The sequence below is a fragment of the Phyllostomus discolor genome, chromosome 1 (genome assembly GCF_004126475.2).
Source record: "Phyllostomus discolor isolate MPI-MPIP mPhyDis1 chromosome 1, mPhyDis1.pri.v3, whole genome shotgun sequence".
Taxonomy (NCBI): domain Eukaryota; kingdom Metazoa; phylum Chordata; class Mammalia; order Chiroptera; family Phyllostomidae; genus Phyllostomus; species Phyllostomus discolor.
The window spans coordinates 74,680,379-74,700,255 of record NC_040903.2 but is presented as its reverse complement, the minus strand read 5'-3'; the positions used below and the strand labels follow the sequence as shown (position 1 = coordinate 74,700,255).

Below are 19,877 nucleotides of genomic sequence, written 5' to 3'. Positions count from 1 at the left end.
GGTCTCTTTATTACTGTTTTGGCTTATGGGAAGCACAATTTCCATTAGTTTTCTCTACTTAGTCTTCATTTAGTAAACTAACTTGCTACTACTTAGGACTATGGGAGATCTTGTTTTCCAAAATTAAAATAACTTTACTTCCCCCAGATTATATTTTATGCTTATGTGACATTTCAAATGATAATACATAAAGCTGTAAAAATGTTAGAAAAATTACCTATACTCACCTGCTGTGGTGCTAGGCGCTCTGCTGGACACTGGGGGACTTTGGTGAATAAGACAGAGGATGTACCTCTATGGACCTTACATGCTAGTGGGGAAGATGTAACTGTAATTACTGATAAAGTAATTGCAGTTACAATGAGTGCTTTTAAGAAAACACCTACTTTAGGTGATCAGAGGTTTATCTGAAGGGTAACTTCTAGATTACACTAAAGGAAGAGAGGGAGTTAAGCCATGGACAAAATGGGAGAAAACGCATTCCAGTCAGAAATAACCAGCACAAAAGCCTGAAGAGATGAAAGAGCTTGAATTGGAAAGATCAGTGTAGCTAGAACTTAATAGTAATTTTGTTAGCAAGGGCTAGATTTTACATGGCTGAGGCAGGAGTGTGCATTGCATCTGAGGGCAAAAAGAAGCCATTTCAGGGTTTTAAGTAGAGAAATGATCAGGAAAATGAATTCATTCATTCATTATATAAATGTTCGTTGAAATTTTACTGTGTACTAGACACTATTCTGGGCACTGGAGATACAGCATGGAAAAGGACAGATTCCCTGTATTTATGAAATTGTTAATCTGGTGGTGGGAGGATAATCAAATAAACAAAAATATCAGATATTGGTAAGTGTTGTACAGAAGATGATCATTACTTATGTATTTATTTTTGTAATCCTTAGCCAAGGACATGCTTACTGATTTGAGAGAGACAGACAAACAGACAGACATCGATCAGTTGCCTTCCATATGCACCCCAACTGGGAATCGAACCTGCAACATAGATAGGTGCCCTGACTGGAAATTGAACCCACAACTTTTTAGTGTATGGAATGGTGCATCAATCAACTGAGCACCCATCCAGGGCAAGATGACTACTGTTCAAATTGTGGTATATATTCTTTAAGACCACACACATGTGCATGTGCACAGAGAAACACACACACACACATGCTTTTCTTTCCCTGAATCAATTCATGGCAGGACATTTTTCTGTGTTGAACAGCTTTCGTTTATTTGGGAACATCTTAATTTTGTTTTTAAGATTAAGTATGGCAAAAATAATGCATACATGAAAAAATACTGTACAGCAACAAAAATTTATATATAAGGTCTGTTCACAAGGTAGCCAGCCATGTAATATGTAAAATAAAGATTTATTAAAGAACATATAAGATACAAGAAACATTGCACCAAGGACAATAATGCCTCAGTCCCCTTCAAAGTAGGCACTTTGGGCCCTCACACAGTTTTCCCAATCACCATCAACAGCCCCATTGTATTTTCCTGAATCTCATCAACATTCTGAAATCTCTACCTTTTCAAAGGTGATTTTAGTTTTGGGAAAAGCCGTAAGTTGCAAGGCACCAAATCTGGGCTGTAGGGGTGTTGAGTCACCTGGGTGATTTGATGTTTCACCAAAATACTCTGCCAGAAGCATGATGCATGAGCAGGCACATTATCATGATGAAGCTGCCAGTCACCACTTGCTCATGGCTATGGTCGTCTGTATCATCTGAATACTTTCTGCAGAGGAATGTTCGAGCTTAATGCAAAATTTGATGGCAGATTCATTGCTCTACTCGCTCAGTCATTTTGAGTGTGACAGCTACACAGCACACATGCTCACTCAGCTGTGTCTACCACCTCCACTGACTAGTACACTGAAGTTGTCATTGTTCACTTGTGCATTCCAGTCCTTTCCTTGGCTGCCAGGTTACACTGATGTTGCACAAACTATTCTTGCTACATTAACAATGGCTGAACTTTGCCTGGACAGACCTCATATATATCTAAGAGAAATGAAAACATGCTCACCTAAAAACTTGTACACAGATATTCATAGCAGCATTATTCATAATAGTCCCAAAGTAGACGCAACCCAAATGTCCATCAGGTGATGACTGGATAAGTAAAATGCGGTTTATCCATAAAATAAAATATTATTTGGCCACAAAAAGGAATGAAGTACATGCTACAATATGAATGAACCTTGAAAACATGCTAAGAGAAAGAAGCCAGTCACAAAGACCACATATTGTATAATTCCATTTATATGTAATGGTATAGTATAGACAAGTCTTTAGAGACAAAGTAAATTACTAGTGACATAGGCCCAGGGGTAGGGAGTAATGAGGGGAGAGGAGGATAGCTAAATGATACAGGGGTTTGCAGGGGGATGAAAGTGTTCTAAAAATAATTGTGGTAATGGTTGCATACCTCTGAATATACTAAAAGCCATCAAATTGTACACTTTAAACAGGTGAATTGCATACTATGTTAATTATGTATGTTAAAACAAATTAATGAAGCATAGAACTTACGACGAAAGACCACAAAGCAGAAATACAAGAAGTTGAGAAAAAGGCAACCAGACAGTAGGAAGATGTAAAATGGGAACTGGAAGAACAGAAAAGAAAGGGAAGAAAAAGATTAAACCCTTTCAGAAACAAAGAATAAATGATGAGATACATATGGAAGACATAAAGGTAGAATTGAAATCCTATGTATATTTTGCCATAGTTTTAAAAACAAAAAAGACATGAGAAATAAAAACATTTTTAAAAAGCAAATAATGAGATAATGATATGGGAGATGGCTAAGAGTTCCAAAATACCCTAAACTGGAGCGCCCAAAGAAGAAAATCAAAACCCTGCAATAAAATACACACACACACACACACACACATATACATATACATATTTGAATCTTCCTAATGAAAGGGTACATCATATTCCAAGGAAAACTGGCCCAGAACTGGGACATCCTGGTAAAATATTTTGGACTGGCAAAAGATCATATTGTAAGGGAAAGAAAAGCAAGTTGGTGGCAGAACACAGCACCAGAAAACTGATGAACCACATGCAAGATACTCAAAGAAAAGTGAGCCAAGGATTTTTTTTTTTTTGTCCTGCCAAGCTGGCCTTTGGTTATAATGACTATTGATGGGTTGTTTTGAACATTTAGGGCTTCAGGTCTTTTTTATATGAGTTTTTCTTGGGAAAACAACTGGAAGACAAACTTTAGTTGATCGGTAAATGAGAAGGGAAACTTCAGTCAAGGAATTGACCACTAAAAACCTAGCATTAATTAGAAGGTATTACTAGAGATCACTGTCTTTCTAACTTTAAAGAAAGTACTTTTTATGTTACAATATCTATTTTTGTTGGTGACATTGCTTTAAAATGGTCTTTTTTTATACTTTGTATTTTTAATCCTTACCCAAAGAACATATTCACTGATTTTAGAGAGAGAAGAGGGGTGGAGGAGAGAGAGAGAGAAACATCAGTGTAAGGGAAATACCAATCAGTTGCTCCCATGTACATCCTTACCAGGGATTGAATTTGAAACCCAGGTATGTATGTGTCCTGACCAGGAATCAAGCCTGCAATTTTGGGGGGTATGAAACAATCCTCCAACCAACTGAGCCATTCAGCCAGGGCTTATACTTTATAAATTAATTTTTTAATTTAAGTACACAATCTTATATTGGTTATATTAGTTTTAGGTGTACAATATAGTGATTTAACATTTTTATACTTCACAATTTGATTACCCCACTAATTGTAGTTAATCATCTGTCATCATTCCCCTTTTCATCCCCTCTCTTCTGGTAACTATTCCTTTGGTCTCTGTTTCTATGAGACTGTTCTTTTGTTTGTTTTATATTAAGATTCCAAATATAAGTGAAACCATACAGTATTTTTCTTTCTCTGCCTGACTGACTTCACTTAGCATAATACACTCTAGGACTCGGGTGTCCAACCTGCAGCCCGTGGCAGCCCAGAATGGTTATGAATGCGGGTCAACACAAAATTGTAAATTTACTTAAAACCTTTTTTTTGCTCATCAGTTTTTGTTTATGTTTGTGTACTTAGTGTGTGGCCCAAGACAACTCTTTCTTCTTCCAGTCCAGCCTAGAGAGACACCAAAAGGTTGGACATCCTTGCCTAGGTCATCCATTTTGTTGCAAATAAGATATCATTTTTTTATTGCCGAGTACTGTTCCATTGTGCGTATATATATATATCACCTCTTATCCATTCATCTATCAATGGACACCTAGGTTGCTTCCATATCTTGACCACTGTAAATAATGCTACAGCGAATATAGGGGTACATATATGATTTCCAATTAGTGGCTTTATTTTCTTTGGATAAAAACCCAGAAGTGGAATTGCTGGGTCAACTGTTCTTTTCTGGTTTCTCTATCAAGATTAGGCTAGCCTTATAAAATAATAAGATGTTCCTGATTCCTGTTCTTGAGAAAAATTTTTATTTTGAAAACTTCTGGGCCTGACACTTACATGCCTATAACAATTAAACAACTGTTATCAGTTACTTAACATTGATAGGTATATTCTAGTTTCCTAATTTTCTTAGGTAGGTTTTGATAAATTGTATTCTAGGGAATTCTTTTATGTTACCAATTCACATTTTGTCATATAATTATTTCTATTATTTTTTCACATTTATAGTATATATAGATCACACCTCTTTTTATTTCTAATGTTTTATGTGCCTTTTAAAAAAATAATTTTATAAGCCCTGGCTGGTGTGGCTCAGTGGATTGAGTGTGGGCCTGTGAACCAAAGGGTCACTGGGTCAAATCCTGTTAGGGCACATGCCTGGGTTGTGGGCTAGGTTCACAGTAGGGAGCGCAGGAGAGGCAGCCAGCCACACATTGATGTTTCTCTCCATCTCTTTCCCCTGCCTTTCTTAATAAACAAGTAAAATCTTTAAAAGAATAATAATTTGATGATACATTATTTTTTCAAATATCCTTTTTTGCCCCTGCTCTGTGTTTTTTTGTTCTATTTATTTCAGATTTTATTATTTGTTTCTTTCTCTTATTTTCTTTGAATTTGCTGTTTCTCTGTTTTTTAAGTTCTTGAATTCACTCTTTAGTTCATTGATTTTTCAAAGGTTTTTCTTCAATTCCAAACATGGGCTCTTGAGATTAATTTTTTATGGTTGCATTGTAATTTTACTGGATTTTGGTCAGAGATTTTGTTCTATATAGTATCAATATTTAGTACTTGAACACATTTTAAGTCTGTAGTTCAGTGAGACTCCAGAAAGTTCTCTTATGCCTGCCTCAGTTGCAGTCAGTTTCTGTATTTCTGTCCTCTACCCCAGGCAACCACTGGTGTGATTTTTATCACTACAGATTAGTTTTATTCTAGAATTTCATATAAACGGAACCCTACAGCGTGTACTGTTTTAGGTCTGGCTTATTTTGCCCAGTTTAATGTTTTTGAGGTTCACGCATGTATCAATTTTTCTTTTTTATTGCCGAGTAGCAGTATATTGCATGAATGTACCATAGTGTATTTATCCACTCACCTATTGATAAACATTTAGGTTGTTTCTAGTTGTAGCCTACTATGAATAATGCTGTTCTGAACATTCATGTACAGAGCATTCATGTACAGACATATGTTTCATTTCTCTTGGATTACTACCTAGGAATAGAATTTCTGGGCAATATAGAAAGGATATGTTTAGTTGCAAAACTATTTTCCCAGTTGACTGTATAACTTTATATTTCTGTCAGGACTGTATGAGAGTTCAAGTTGTTCCTCATCCTTATCAACACTTAGTATTTTCTGTCTTTTTAATTTTTGTCATTCTAGTGTGTAAGTAGTATTTTATTGTTTTAATTGGCACTTCTCTGACAACTAACAATGTTTGCCATTTTCTTGTGTACTTCGTTATGTCTTGTGAAGTATGTCTAAGAGTTCTTTATATATTTTGGGCACAAGTCTTTCTCAAATATTTTTTGAAGATCAGAAGGTTTTAATGTGTGTAAAGTCTAATGTCTCCATTTTTCTTTTATGGTAACTGGTTTTTGTGCCTTTCAGAAATCTTTACATGCTCTACCATCAAGAAGGTTTTTCTCTATGATCTTTTTTAGAAACATAGTTTTAGTTTTTATATTAAGTCTATGATTCATTTTCATTTGAATTTTATAGTTTTAGTTAGGGGTTGGGGTTTGTGGATTTTTCCATTTTTGGTTGTTACAGCACAATTTGTTGTAAAGAGGCTTTTTCATATGGAATTATATTGACATTGTTGCTGAAAATCAGTATTTTAGTTCTCTATTCTGTTTTGTTGATCTGTAGGTATTATCTTTACATGAACACAACAGTCTTGACTACTTTAGCTTTGTAGTAATTCTGGAAATTAGGTGATGAGTTCCTCAGCTTGGTTCTTCCTTTCCAAAATTATTTTGGCTGTTATAATTCCTTTGAATTCCCACATAAGTTTCAGAATCAGGTAATCAGTTTCCACAAACTGGGATTGTGTTGAACATCTGTTGGTCAGTGTTATATCTCAGCATCCCCCAGCAAGATCACAAAGGTAGTCAGTAGTAGTCACAAAGCTAGGCAGTAGTATTAGAGGGCACAAGTCCAAACTGAATCTGAACACTCCAGTGAGGCAAATGGGATTCCTATTAGCATAATTTAATTCTGTGGACAAAATATTCAATATATTTTTTAAAAATATATTGGAGGAAAGACATTTCATTTTTTGTGTTACTGCCCATAGAGCAAATTTAGCTCTTAATTTTGTAGATTTGTTAAAGGGGGTAAACATTATAGAGTAGTACCTAATGCAGATTAGATGTTCAATAAACATTTGTTTATATAGTACATATGTTATAAATACAACTACTCACTTTATGCTTTAATTTTTTTCTTTTCTCATTTTAGCATTTATGACATTAACAGAGAACAGAACTGTGTCAAGAACTCTGGGGGTATACTTGATGAAAATGAATTAAGACCACCCTCCCAGCTACATTCTCTCTTAGAGAAGACCAAGACAGGGTTCATATCAGAAAAGAGTGGGTATTAAACTAAATGCAGTAAGTGATTAGTAATGAATTCAAAGTAGACCAATAAAACTTTAATTTTGATCAGAGTAAATTGGAGGACTTTTAAAATATTATAGTTTCCAATGTCTACAAAGTTCTTATACTCATTAGTCCATAAGTGATAAGTAATTCAGTTTTCAAATTGCATCACAAAAGGTATTTAAAGAAAATTGTCACATTTCCCTATTTGTATCTTTTTGAAATTATGATTCATTTTACTTGATTCTGAATTAAGATACTTTAAATAGAAGTAATACATGCTTATGTAGGAAAAACCTAAATTGTAGTTATATGTATAAAGTACACAGTGTAAATTCCCCTTTTATCCACTTCGCAATTTCAGTAATCACTGGTTTAAACACTGTTAACACTTTCGTTTCCCATTTTTCTAGATTTTTATCTGCATACTTATTTTTATAGCATGAGGAATTTTTAATTAAAAAAAGTAAAAGCCTCCTCTTCTCTCCCAAAATGCTATCACGTTAAAAAGTTTTCTTATCCAACTATAGCCACTGTTAGCCTATTGAGTTTGAAATTTTTGATGTATAAAATATTTTTTCTTTTCTTTTTTTTTAATTTCATTTTAATCATTGTTCAAGTACAGTTTTCTCCCACTTACTCCCATTCTAGCCCACCCACCCGACCCTCCCCTCTTCCCCCCCAGTATCCCTCACCCCTAGTTTTTGTCCATGTGTCCTCCAAATTTGTTCCTGTAAACCCTACCCATTCCCCCCTGAAATTCCCTCTTCTCTCCCCTCTGGTCACTGTCAGTCTGTCCCCTATTTCAGTGTCTTTGGTTATATTTTGATTGTTTCTTTGTTTTGTTGTTTAGGTTCCTGTTAAAGCGATATCATGTGGTATTTGTCTTTCACTGCCTGGCTTGTTTCGCTTAGCATAATGTTTTCCCCCTCCATCCATGCTGTTGCAAAGGGTAGGAGCTCCTTCTTTTTTTCTGCTGCATAGAATTCCATTGTGTAAATGTACCATAGTTTTTTGATCCATTCATTTACTGATGGGCATCTAGGTTGCTTCCAGCACCTAGCTATTGTAAATTGTGCTGCTATGAACATCGGGGTGCAAAGGTTCTTTTGTATTGATGTTTCAGTGTTCTTAGGATATAGTCCCAGCAGTAGAATTGCAGGGTCAAAAGGCAGATCCATTGTTAGTTTTCTGAGGAAGTTCCATACTGCTTTCCATAGTGGTTGTACCAGTTTGCAGTCCCACCAACAGTGCGCTAAGGTCCCCTTTTCTCCACAGCCTCTCCAACGCTTGTTTGTTGCTTTGTTTATGATGTCCATTCTGACTGGTGTGAAGTGGTATCTGATTGTGGTTTTAATCTGCATCTCTCTGATGGCTAGTGATATTGAACATCATTTCATGTGTTTTTGAATTTTCTGTATGTCCTCCTTGGAGAACTGTCTGCTCAAGTCCTTTGCCCATTTTTTAATTGGGTTACTTGTGTTCTTAGAGTGGAGTCGTGTAAGTTCTTCATATATTTTGGAGACTAAACCCTGGTCTGAGGTATCATTGGCAAATACGTTTTCCCATACAGTTGGTTCTCTTTTTATTTTGATCCTGTTTTCTTTAGCTGTGCGAAAGCTTTTAATTTTGGTGAGGTCCCATTTGTTTATTCTTTCCTTTATGTCCCTTGCTCTAGGAGACATGTCAGTAAAAAAGTTTCTGCATGAAATATCTGAGACTTTCCTACCTATGTTCTCTTCTGGGACTTTAATGGTGTCACGATTTATATTTAAGTCTTTTATCCACCTTGAATTTATTTTTGTATAAGGTGTAAGTTGGTGCTCGAGTTTCATTTTTTTGCACGTAGCTGTCCAGTTCTCCCAACACCATTTGTTGAAGAGGCTGTTTTTATTCCACTTTATGTTGCTGCTTCCTTTGTCAAATATTAATTGACCATAGAGACTTGGGTTTATTTCTGGGCTCTCTGTTGTGTTCCATTGGTCCATGTGCCTGTTTTTATGCCAGTACCAGGCTGTTTTGATTACAGCGGCCTTATAGTATAGTTTAGTGTCAGGTATTGTGATCCCTCCTACTTTACTCTTCTTTATCAAAGTTGCAGCAGCTATTCGGGGTCGTTTATGGTTCCATATAAATTTTTGAAGTGTTTGTTTTATGTCTGTGAAATAAGCCATTGGTACTTTAATAGGTATTGCATTGAATGTGTAAATTGCTTTTGGTAGTATGGACATTTTGATGATATTAATTCTTCCAATCCATGAACACGGTATATGTTTCCATTTGTTTGTGTCTTCCTTGATTTCTCTCCTCAGTGTTATGTAGTTTTCTGAATACAGGTCTTTTACCTCTTTGGTTAGGTTTATTCCTAGGTATTTTATTTTTCTTTTTGCTATTTCAAATGGGATTTTTTTTCTTGGTTTCTGCTTCTGCTGTTTCATTGTTGGTGTACAGAAATGCCTTTGATTTCTGGATATTGACTTTGTATCCTGCTGTTTTGCCAAATTCATTTATTAGGTCAAGCAGGGTTTTTTTGTGGAGTCTATAGGATTTTCTATGTATCATGTCATCTGCAAACAATGACAGTTTTGTTTCCTCCTTTCCAATTTGGATGCCTTTTATTTCTTTTTTTTTGTCTGATTGCTGTGGCTAAAACTTCCAGTACTATATTGAATAGAAGTGGTGAAAGTGGACAGCCTTGTCTTGTTCCTGATCTTAGTGGAAAAGATTTTAATTTTTGCCCATCGAGTATAATGTTGGCTGTAGGTCTCTCATATATGGCCTTTATTATGTTGAGGAATGCTCCCTCTATTCCCACTTTGCTGAGTGTTTTTAGCATAAATGGGTGCTGTACCTTATCAAATGCTTTTTCTGCATCTATTGATATGATCATGTGGTTTTTGTCTTTGCTTTTGTTTATGTGATGTATTACATTTACTGATTTGCGAATATTGTACCATCCTTGCATCCCTGGAATGAATCCCACTTGCTCATGGTGTATGATATTCTTAATGTACTGTTGGATGTGGTTTGCCAGTATTTTGTTGAGGATTTTAGTATCAATGTTCATCAGCGATATTGGCCTGAAGTTTTCTTCCTTTGTTGTGTCTTTATCTGGTTTTGCAATTAGGATGATGGTGGCCTCATAAAAAGAGTTTGGGAGTCTTCCATCTTTTTGGATTTTTTGAAATAGTCTGTGAAGGATAGGGGTTAGCTCTTCCTTAAATGCTTTGTAGAATTCTCCTGTGAAACCATCTGGTCCAGGGCTTTTGTGTGTTTTGGGAGTTTTTTGATTACTGCTTCAATTTCTTTTGCTGTTATTGGTTTGTTCAGGCTTTCTGCTTCTTTTTTATTGAGTTTTAGAAGATTATATTTTTCTAGAAACTTGTCCATTTCATCTAGGTTTTCAAATTTCTTGGCATACAGCTCTTCATAGTAACTTCTTACAGCCCTTTGTATTTCTGTGGTATCTGTTGTAATCTCTCCTATTTCATTTCTGATTGTGTTTATTTGGGTTTTCTCTGTTTTTTTCTTGATGAGTCTGCTTAAAGGCTTGTCGATTTTGTTTATCTTTTCAAAGAACCAGCTCTTGGATTCATTGATCCTTAGAATTGTGCTTTTAGTCTCTATGTCATTTAATTGTGCTCTGATCTTGGTTATTTCCTTCCTTTTGCTTGCTCTGGGCTGTCTTTGTTGTTGTTCCTCGAGTTCTTGTAGACATAGGGTTAGGTTGTTTGTTTGGAATGTTTCTAACCTTTTTAGGTGGGCCTGTATCGCTATGAACTTTCCTCTCAGGACTGCCTTGGCTGTGTCCCATAAGTTTTGGGTTGTGAGTTTGTTTTCATTTGTTTCCAGAAACCTTTTGATTTCTTCCCTAATATCATTCTTGACCCATTCATTGTTTAATAGCATGCTGTTTAATCTCCATGATTTTGAGTGTTTTGGGTTTTTTTCCTTGGGGTTGGTTTCTAGTTTCAGTCCCTTGTGATCCGAGAAAATGCTTGGTATGATTTAAATTTTTTTGAAATTGTTGAGGCTTGTTTTGTGTCCTATCATGTGGTCAATCTTTGAAAATGTTCCATGTTCATTTGAAAAAAATGTGTATTTAGCTTCTTTGGGATGGAGGGTTCTGTATATATCAGTAAAGCCCATTTCATCTAGGGTATTGTTCAATGCCACAATATCTTTGTTGATATTTTGTTTGGAAGATCTGTCCATTTTTGATAGTGGGGTGTTAAAATCTCCCACAATAATTGTGTTGCTGTCCATATCTTTCTTGAAGTCCTCTAAGATTTTCTTTATGTATTTGGGTGCTCCTATGTTGGGTGCATATATATTTACAATATTTATGAGTTCTTGGTGGATTCTATCTGCATACTTTTAAACACGTAATTTGTAATGTATTTTTAAACCAAAATGACATGATATAATGCATGTTATTTACTGTGTAGTATGTAAAAGATATCTTTATATATCAATATATGCAGATTTATTCCTGTAGATACAATGCAACAGTTTCTCTTTTGATGGCAATTTAGGCTATCTCCTGTGTTTTTGCTCTTATCAATGCTTGTGCAAGGAACACTCTTGTACGTATATCCTGTGCTGTTATGCTAGGATTTCTGAGGAATAGATCTCAAGAAATGGAATGGTGTTTCATTGTGCACATTTAAGTTTTTGTTAGGCCCTGCCAAATGGTGCTCTTTCTTAAACTGGTAATTCTTTAATATCTTAAAAATAAAGGTAATATATTTTAGGACTAGATAATTAAGGAATGGGCTATTCCTTCAACAACTATCAAATGGCCTGCTTAGACTAGATAAAGTATTACAGACATATTAGCAGATGTAGTTTGCAGTCCATCTGTAGGGAATATTTATAAAGGCCTTTAATGGCAGATATTGTTGGTTTTGAGTGTTTATGTTGATAATGAGTACTGTTGCCTAATGCACAAATAAGAGATGTAGTCATGAAAGTCCTGGGAGATGTAGAAGTGGTTGGTTTTTGTCAGTTTTGTGACACTTGAGTTGTTGGCACTAGTTCATCTCATTATTTGATTTCAGACCAGATGATTATAGAATGAAAAAGATACCTGTGACATAGAATCAGAAATTGATTTATTATTTTCTGATCCCTTTCGTTAGAAGTTAAAAGAGAAAAGCATCAAAACCAGACATATCCTGTCTCTGTGATGAATTTTGAGAAGGGGAGAATAGCAGCAGGGTGTTAAGCAGATTCCACTTTGTGTTGAGCTTGACTTAACTTTTCAGATTGAGTCCACAAATAGAGAAGTGTGCCCAAAGCCAGGTGCTATAGGAAAGCATTTTAACTCAATTTCCAGAGCCATTTTGATTGGACTTAAATTTTCTCCATGTTTTCTCTATTGGTCACTTAAGCCCTAAGAGACACTTTTTCTACTTTACAGACAGGTACTTTTCAAGTAACCTTTTAGATGTTGTTTTAGGTGAGATTCCTTTTGTTTTGTTTTTGTTTTTGTTTTTGCTTTGCAGTCATCTCCTCTTCTCCTAATATTCTGATAACCCTGAATGTATAAATAAAGCATGTGTATTGCCGAGCAAAAATAAGGTCATTAATTTATTTAGTGCTCAGATTGTTTTGTACTCTAGTTAGACTGTTAAATAAAAGTACATTGTGTAAGAATGAACAATGTTAAATAACTTATCAATAAAATTCTCATCTGCCTCCTTATTTATAGAGCGGGAAACTTGTGCTTTCTTGAAAGTATAATTGAAGTAATTTAATATAAAGTCATGAAAGATTCAATATTTACTCTGGTTTTCCAACAACTTGGCTTTTGAAATACTTTTCCTTCTAACTGTAAAATGATTACTCTTATAAATATATTGCTATTTAGGGGATGCTGACCTAAAAGGAAACCATTTTTAACCATAGAGAAATGGTTTTAGAAATAAAAATACATATGCACAAAGTAATTTATTTTCTACTTGTTTCTCATTTATTTTTAAAATTTTTTCTTTCTTTTTTTTTTTTTTATCCTCACCCAAGTACATGCTTACTGATTTTAGAGAGAAGGGATGAGAGGGAGAGAAACAGCTATGTGAGAGGGAAACATCAATCAGTTGCCTCTTGCACACGCCCTAACTGGGACCGAACCTGCAACCCATACATGTGCCCTGACCAGGAATTGGTCCTGTGACCTTTCAGTTTTCAGGACAACTCTCCAACCAACTGAGCCACACTGTCAGGACTCTCCTTGTTTATTTTAAATCATTATCTTTATTAATAGCTTTATTGGAAACAGTTTTCTACACACTGGTATAAAGTGTTCTGTGACCACACATATTAGGGAAACACTATGTTAGACAGGTTTTTTTTTTGTTACACTACTTTTACAGTTTTAAGTTTATTGTACATTGACACACAAAAATAGAGATATATGTAGTATTTAGTGCTTCTAAAATATAAAACTGGCCCCCACCTATTAATATCTTGTGGAATTTAGAGAAGTTGATAGTCATAGAAGGTTGCTTTTCAAAGCTGTGATAACTTTTGTTTCTATCACCATCAGCAATATATTTCTCAAATATTGAGCCTCAGAATATACTTATATTTTTAATATGATATTGCATTTTTAAAAATATTAAATACAAGGCTTCCAAAATTAATTTTTTAAAGAATCCTGATATATATTTGAGCTAGCAGTGCAGATTATTTGTAAGATGAGTTTACAAAGGCATAGGCCTCCCAGTTTGTTTTGAGTAACATAGCTACCAAAAGCCATAATTTTAATTACCGCAGGTGTTTTTGCTATTTTAGTCTCTTTAGAATATCTTTATTTTGTACAGCACTGGTATACTGATACTGAAGGAGAAAGTAAAACTGAGAGAAAGTAAAACAGAATTGTAATGGATCCGATGTACCACTTGAAAATATTTTTAAGTATTTCATCCTCCTTCCTTTCTTTTCTTGCTATTTATAATCTTTCATTATCAATAAGGGGAAGTTTTGTTTATTAAAGCATTTTAAGCTACCTTTATAATTGAAGTGTTAGGACAGTTTAGCCCAGATTAATTTCATTGAAATGTTTATTTTCATTACTGGGAGAGTCTAGTTTCTTTTTTTCTTACCTGTTGTTCATAAGTTAATTTTAAATAATACGGTTTTTTTTCTTTAACTTTTAAATTTTACCTTGCAGAGTTCTGGTAAGAGTAGGAAGCCAAATGTACTTATTTGTACTATATGAGTAAAACATACAGTGCTATATAAATTATTCCATTCTCTTTATTATTTATCAATTATCAGTTTGTACACCCTCCCCTTCCTTGTTAAAGAAAGTAGAGAGGATAAAAATAGAAGGAAGTAAACAAATCAAATGGTTAAACGTCATGAGAATTCATTAGGCTTGGTTCTTGCTAAAGAATTGTAAAATCAAAAGGCACAAAGGCTCAACATCAAGAGAATTATTGGATTCAGTCAGCAATTCTCAATTAGGAAACATGCCTCTCATGGGAAGGGCATATCAGAATAATGTGGGATGGCACATGGGTATGGTTTGAAAAAGGTACTTTAAAAAAATAATAAAGTTTTCTTTTTGTAAAAATGAAAAAAGTGATTTTACAATAAAAACCAGAAGAAGTAAAGTACAGTAGACATGTCTAAATGAGTGAGAAACCCCAAAGATAGCAATGATTTCTAATGTGTTTGCTGAGTAGGTCCCTTAAAAAGAACTTAACAGACTGACTTGGGGATTTGATGAGAAGACGGGAAGAGTGAATTTATCAAAATATGGCATAAGTTTTAAAAATCGTAAAGATGAGAAACATTGGGCTGAGTGATTGCTGGCCATCAACTTGAAAGTACAGCCACATCTGCTTTTACCAGTTGTCATTTCAGCACCCAGCTTTAAACCACAAGCCATAAGGGATCTGGCAGGGTACATTTACTCTTGTATTGAAAGTAATTCCCCCTCAATCATAATTCATTTACATTATTTTCTTCACATGAGAGGTCTTTTGAGTTAAGATAGTACAGATATGACAGCCAAAACATATTGTGAAAGTCTTAGTTACACAGGAAGAAAATAGATGAAGTTTCAGTGATATTTATTGTACCGATTTTAACGCCATCCTTTGGTTATCTTAAACAGTTGCATTATTTTTGTTTGTGTTTTACAGTTTTTGAGACAGTGTCCTTGAGTTCAGACTCTGTCTTCCAGAGGGCAGTTTCAATTCTCCATACTTCTTACTTGGACTCTGCATCTGAGCATGGTTTTCAGTACAGTCAAGTGACTTTGGTGAAAAATGACATTTTCTTAAATGAGGTGAGGTGCTTGGTACACACTGTGTCTGTGTGTTAGTTTTATTTTTAGCTTTAAAGAACCATCATTTATAGTATATTAGCCTAGTTCTTTTAAGCTATTACTTTTCAGATTAGATAAAAGATCCTTGGCAACAGTCACTTGGAAGGTAATAATATATTTATTCTAGGGAATAGAAAAATAATAAATTTTATTAGTTTTTTAGCAGGTGAAATTCAGATGATACATTTCTGAAAATTAGCTTGCAAGGCAGAATGACATATTTATAGCATTTGGTTATTCTCTTTTTATACAGTACAGAACTTTTTACCAAGAAAAAAAAGCAAGTAACTATACTCAGGAAGAACTTCAAGAAACTTACGGGTTTCTTCTCTTTGAAACTGAAAATCAGGTAAGGGAATTAGGTTGTATAACTAATTTTGTGAATTAATATATCCATTAATAATGTATCATTAAACTTAAATACCGGTGTTTTAGTTACGTAAGTATTATAAAATTACCAGTTCATCTGCCTTTTTTTACTTAGTTTGTTGCCAGTCTAAATGACATTTGAAAGCTAGTTATGAAAGAGATTTGATTTCTACAACTTTTTATAGGTCCTTTTTAGTTTTAGATACATTTGTAGGCTCTCATGGTGAGATTTGGATTAATACAAGTTTCTTAGGTATTGGTAATGCCTTTTAATGGAATGAGTGGATGTTTCTCCATTCTATCATTGTTTACATAGATAATTTCCATTTTTTTTTTTAGATTTTATTTATTTGTTTTTAGAGAGGGAAGGGAGGGAAGGAGAGAGAGAGAGAAACATCAATATGCGGTTGCTGGGGGTCATGACCTGCAACCCAGGCATGTACCTTGACTGGGAATCGAACCTGTGACACTTTGGTTCGCAGCCCACGCTCAATCCACTGAACTACGCCAGCCAGGGTGATACTTTCCATTCTTTATGGAGGTTTTTCAAGTTTAAATGACATAGTTTTGGGGGTAAGATGAACATTTTCAGCATTCTAGTTACCAGTACTTGAAATTGTTTCATAAACAACCATATTGTTGCTTGTATCTAACTTGTGCAAGAAGGAAACTGTGTGCAGGGTGTGTTTCCAAAGATGTGTTTGGCACCTAGATACAATTTTAACACAATTCAAAGATAATGTTTTGGTTGAGTTAATAATTTTTAAAGAACAAGAGTAGATTTGCTTAAAGAATGTTCAATATTAGTATATAATAAAGATAGTAATACCAGAAAAGTTTATTTATTGGCTTAATCATCTGCTTCCAAATAAGATATGCTCTAGATTCATACTACAAAACACATCTGGGAGTAAGACATTTCCAAAGCTATATTTGAAAAGGATATCTTTAAGAGAGGACTTACCTGTGATCCTATTTATTTTTATTTATTTTGATTCTCTCTGAAAAACTGGTGATGTTTTTATTAACAGAAATGGTAAATTTCATGAAAAACTTTGAACTATTAACCAAATACAGTTGCTTTATATAATCTTGCTTTGTGCCATACACACACACACACACACACACACGGTAAAAAGTCTGTATTTATTTGAAGACCTATAGATTATAGTGTTATTTCGTGACCTCTCCCAAGACTAATATGATAAGCAAAGTACTATTATTTTGTTTAAAGGCAAAATTGGTATGTCAGCGTGGACTCTGTATTGGCAGCAGTGCTATTACCACTCTGGGTGACCCAGCAAAAGGTAAGAATAAAGAATCTCTTATTTTACAAGATGAAGCAAGTTATAGTTTATTTCATTAAAGTACCCATATTAAAAGCCAGTTTTGTTAATGATGAATAATGTTTAGGATCAGAACTTGATAATATAAATGAGCTTTGAGCCTAGACTTAAGGTTTTCCAATAGAAGTTACACAGTCAGAACTTATTTTCAAAGGTTGGTTGGACTAGAGCAGATACTGAAGGTATCTTTTGATGCGAAGAGATTATTATAGACACCCAGGGTTAGTGAGGCTCTCTTCTACATCATCATAATGACAATGGGAATAGAGAACAGATAGAACTGACCAAACTTGGCAACTATGGAATGTGAGGAGCAAGAGAAAGGAAATAATCAAAGGATTTAACCTTACACTGCAGTGATATTGCTGGTAGAGAAGGGACACAGAAGGAAGGGAGATCTATAGGGAAGCTGATAAAAGAGAAAAGGTAATCTTATGGTTAAGAATATGGATTAGCACTAAATTTTTTAAGCTTCAATTTTGTCATTTGTAAAATAGATAAAATTGTCTTCTATGTTTGTTATGAGGATACGTGAGACTCTAAAATGGTAAGCACAGTGCAAACCTAGTAAACGGACTCTACTACTGTCATGAGTTAAATTTGAGAAATAATGAGATCTTCAGAAGTGTTTCTGAAAGATACCCTAGTGGTAGTAAAATTAATTGGAAAAGGAATTAGGAATCAAGATTGGGGGTCAAGGTGGGGAGGTGGTATTAGTTGAAGCCAAACATACCGTTACATGGTCAGTATAGAAGGACAAAGATGGCAAAGAACAGAACTTTTGTGTTGTTCTATACCAAGGGGTGGGGGTAGAGGGAGGTATAGAAGGAAGAGTAAAGAGCAGTTCAGTGAATGAAGAATCAGGAAATAGTTTTGTAGAAAAAGGGAGGATCTATGGAGGGAGGGCTATTGAGCTCTGTTGGGTGCTGCAGAATTTGGAGATGAAGATTGAGAAAAATTGAGCTTCATGGCTAGGTTCTTGCTACCCTTTTTTAAAAAAATACCTTTTTTGAGGTAAAATTCACATACCAGACAATTCATCCATTTAAAGTGTACATTCCATGTTTTTTTAGTATATTTGCAGAATTGTGCAGCACATCAATTTTAGACTATTTTTATCACCCTAAGAAATCCTATACCTGTTAGCACTCCCCATTCCCCACTGTCTTTTAGCCCAAGCAGTCACTACTCTACTTCTTGCCTCTGTGGATTTGCCTGTTCCAAATAGTGCATATAAATGGAGTCATATGTGATTTTTTGTGACTTTTTTTAACTTAGTGTTCTTGGGATTCATCCATGTTGTACATGTGCCAGTACTTCATTCCCTTTTTGGCTGAATAATATTCCTTTGTATGGTTTATACCATCTGTTTTTATGCATCAGTTGGTGGACATTGTTTCCACTTTTGGTCTATTATTAAAAGGGCTGCTGTGTACATTCACGACAAGTTTTGTATAGATGTGTGTTTTTATTTGTCTCTCAGAAAATGTGCTGTTTTCTAGGCTTTGTTGTTCCATTTATAGAGCACAGGCAGAGTAGAATTAGCATAATTGTTGAGGGCTGTATGATTTTCAGACTAGTAAATGAGCATTGACTTTAGCTTAATGTCACCAGCTGCAATAGCCTCTAACAAGAGAGTTAGCCCATCCTTTGAAGCTTTGAAGCCCAGCATTGACCTCTCTGTAGCTGGGAAAGTCCTAGATGGCATCTTCCAATTAAAGACTGATTCATCTACACTGAAAATCTATTGAGTATAGCCACTTTCATTAATTATCTTTGCCAGATCTGGATAACTTAACTGCATCTTCTTTATCAGCACTTCCTGCTTCACCTTTCACTTTTATATTGTGGAGACAGCATCTTTCCTCACAAACCAGCCTCTCTCCTGGCTTCATACTTTTCTTCTGCAGCCTTCTCACCTCTCGTAGCCTTTATAGAATTGAAGAGAGTTAGGATCTTGCTCTTTATGCTTTGGCTTAAGGGAATGTTGTGGCTGGTTTGATCTATCCATACCATTAAAACTTTCTCTGTAAGAGCAGTAAGACTAGTTTCTTTCTTTCACTGGAGTATCATTTTTAATTTCCTTCAAGAACTTTTCTTTTGCATTTAGAACTTGGCTAATTGTTTGATGCAATAGGCCTACCTTTTGGCCCATCTTTGCTTTTGAAATGCCTCTTCACCAAGCTCAGTCATTTCTAACTTTCGATTTATAGTGAGAGACATGTGACTTCTTTTCACTTGAACCGTTAGAGGCCATTGTAGGGTTATTAATTGGCCTAATTTGAAAATAATTGTGTCTTAGGGAACAGGGAGGCCTAGAGAGGGAGAGGGAGGGAGGGAATAGCTGCTCAGTGGAACAGTCAGAACACAAAACATTTGCCGATTAAGTTCACTGTGTTATGAGGGTATGGTTTGTGGTACCCCAAAACAGTCATAATAGTAATATCAACCATCACTGATCACAGAGAAACACAACAAATATAATAATAAAGTTTGAAATACAGGGTGGGGCAAAAGTAGGTTTACAGTTGATTTTATGTAAAATAATTCAATAATTAATAAATAATGCAAGAATGATTTCTGTGTTTTTTGTGTATGCACAACTGTACACTAGTTTTACCCCCACCTCATATTGTGAAAATTAACCAAAATATGACACAGAGGCACAAAGCGAAAATGCTATTGTGAAAAATGGCAGCAAAAGATTTTTTTCAATGAAGGGTTGCCACAAACCTTCAATTTGTAAAAA

General features: G+C 34.9%; 1 protein-coding gene across 8 annotated transcripts in view; it reads left to right on the top strand.

The window, feature by feature from the left end:
• TASOR2 (transcription activation suppressor family member 2) overlaps positions 1-19,877 on the top strand; it is a 77,733-nt gene that overhangs the window by 8,494 nt on the left and 49,362 nt on the right. For 5 of the 8 annotated variants that reach the window (XM_036024986.1, XM_036024970.1, XM_036024975.1 and 2 more), the window contains 3 exons: positions 15,229-15,374; positions 15,667-15,762; positions 17,017-17,089. In XM_036024986.1, coding sequence (XP_035880879.1) covers positions 15,370-15,374; positions 15,667-15,762; positions 17,017-17,089 — 174 coding nt within the window. In that variant the 5' untranslated portion in view covers positions 15,229-15,369. Of the gene's footprint in view, positions 1-6,932; positions 7,067-15,228; positions 15,375-15,666; positions 15,763-17,016; positions 17,090-19,877 lie in introns of all 8 variants that reach the window. The other 3 variants (XM_036024960.1, XM_028505583.2, XM_036024966.1) reach the window with 1 other exon arrangement.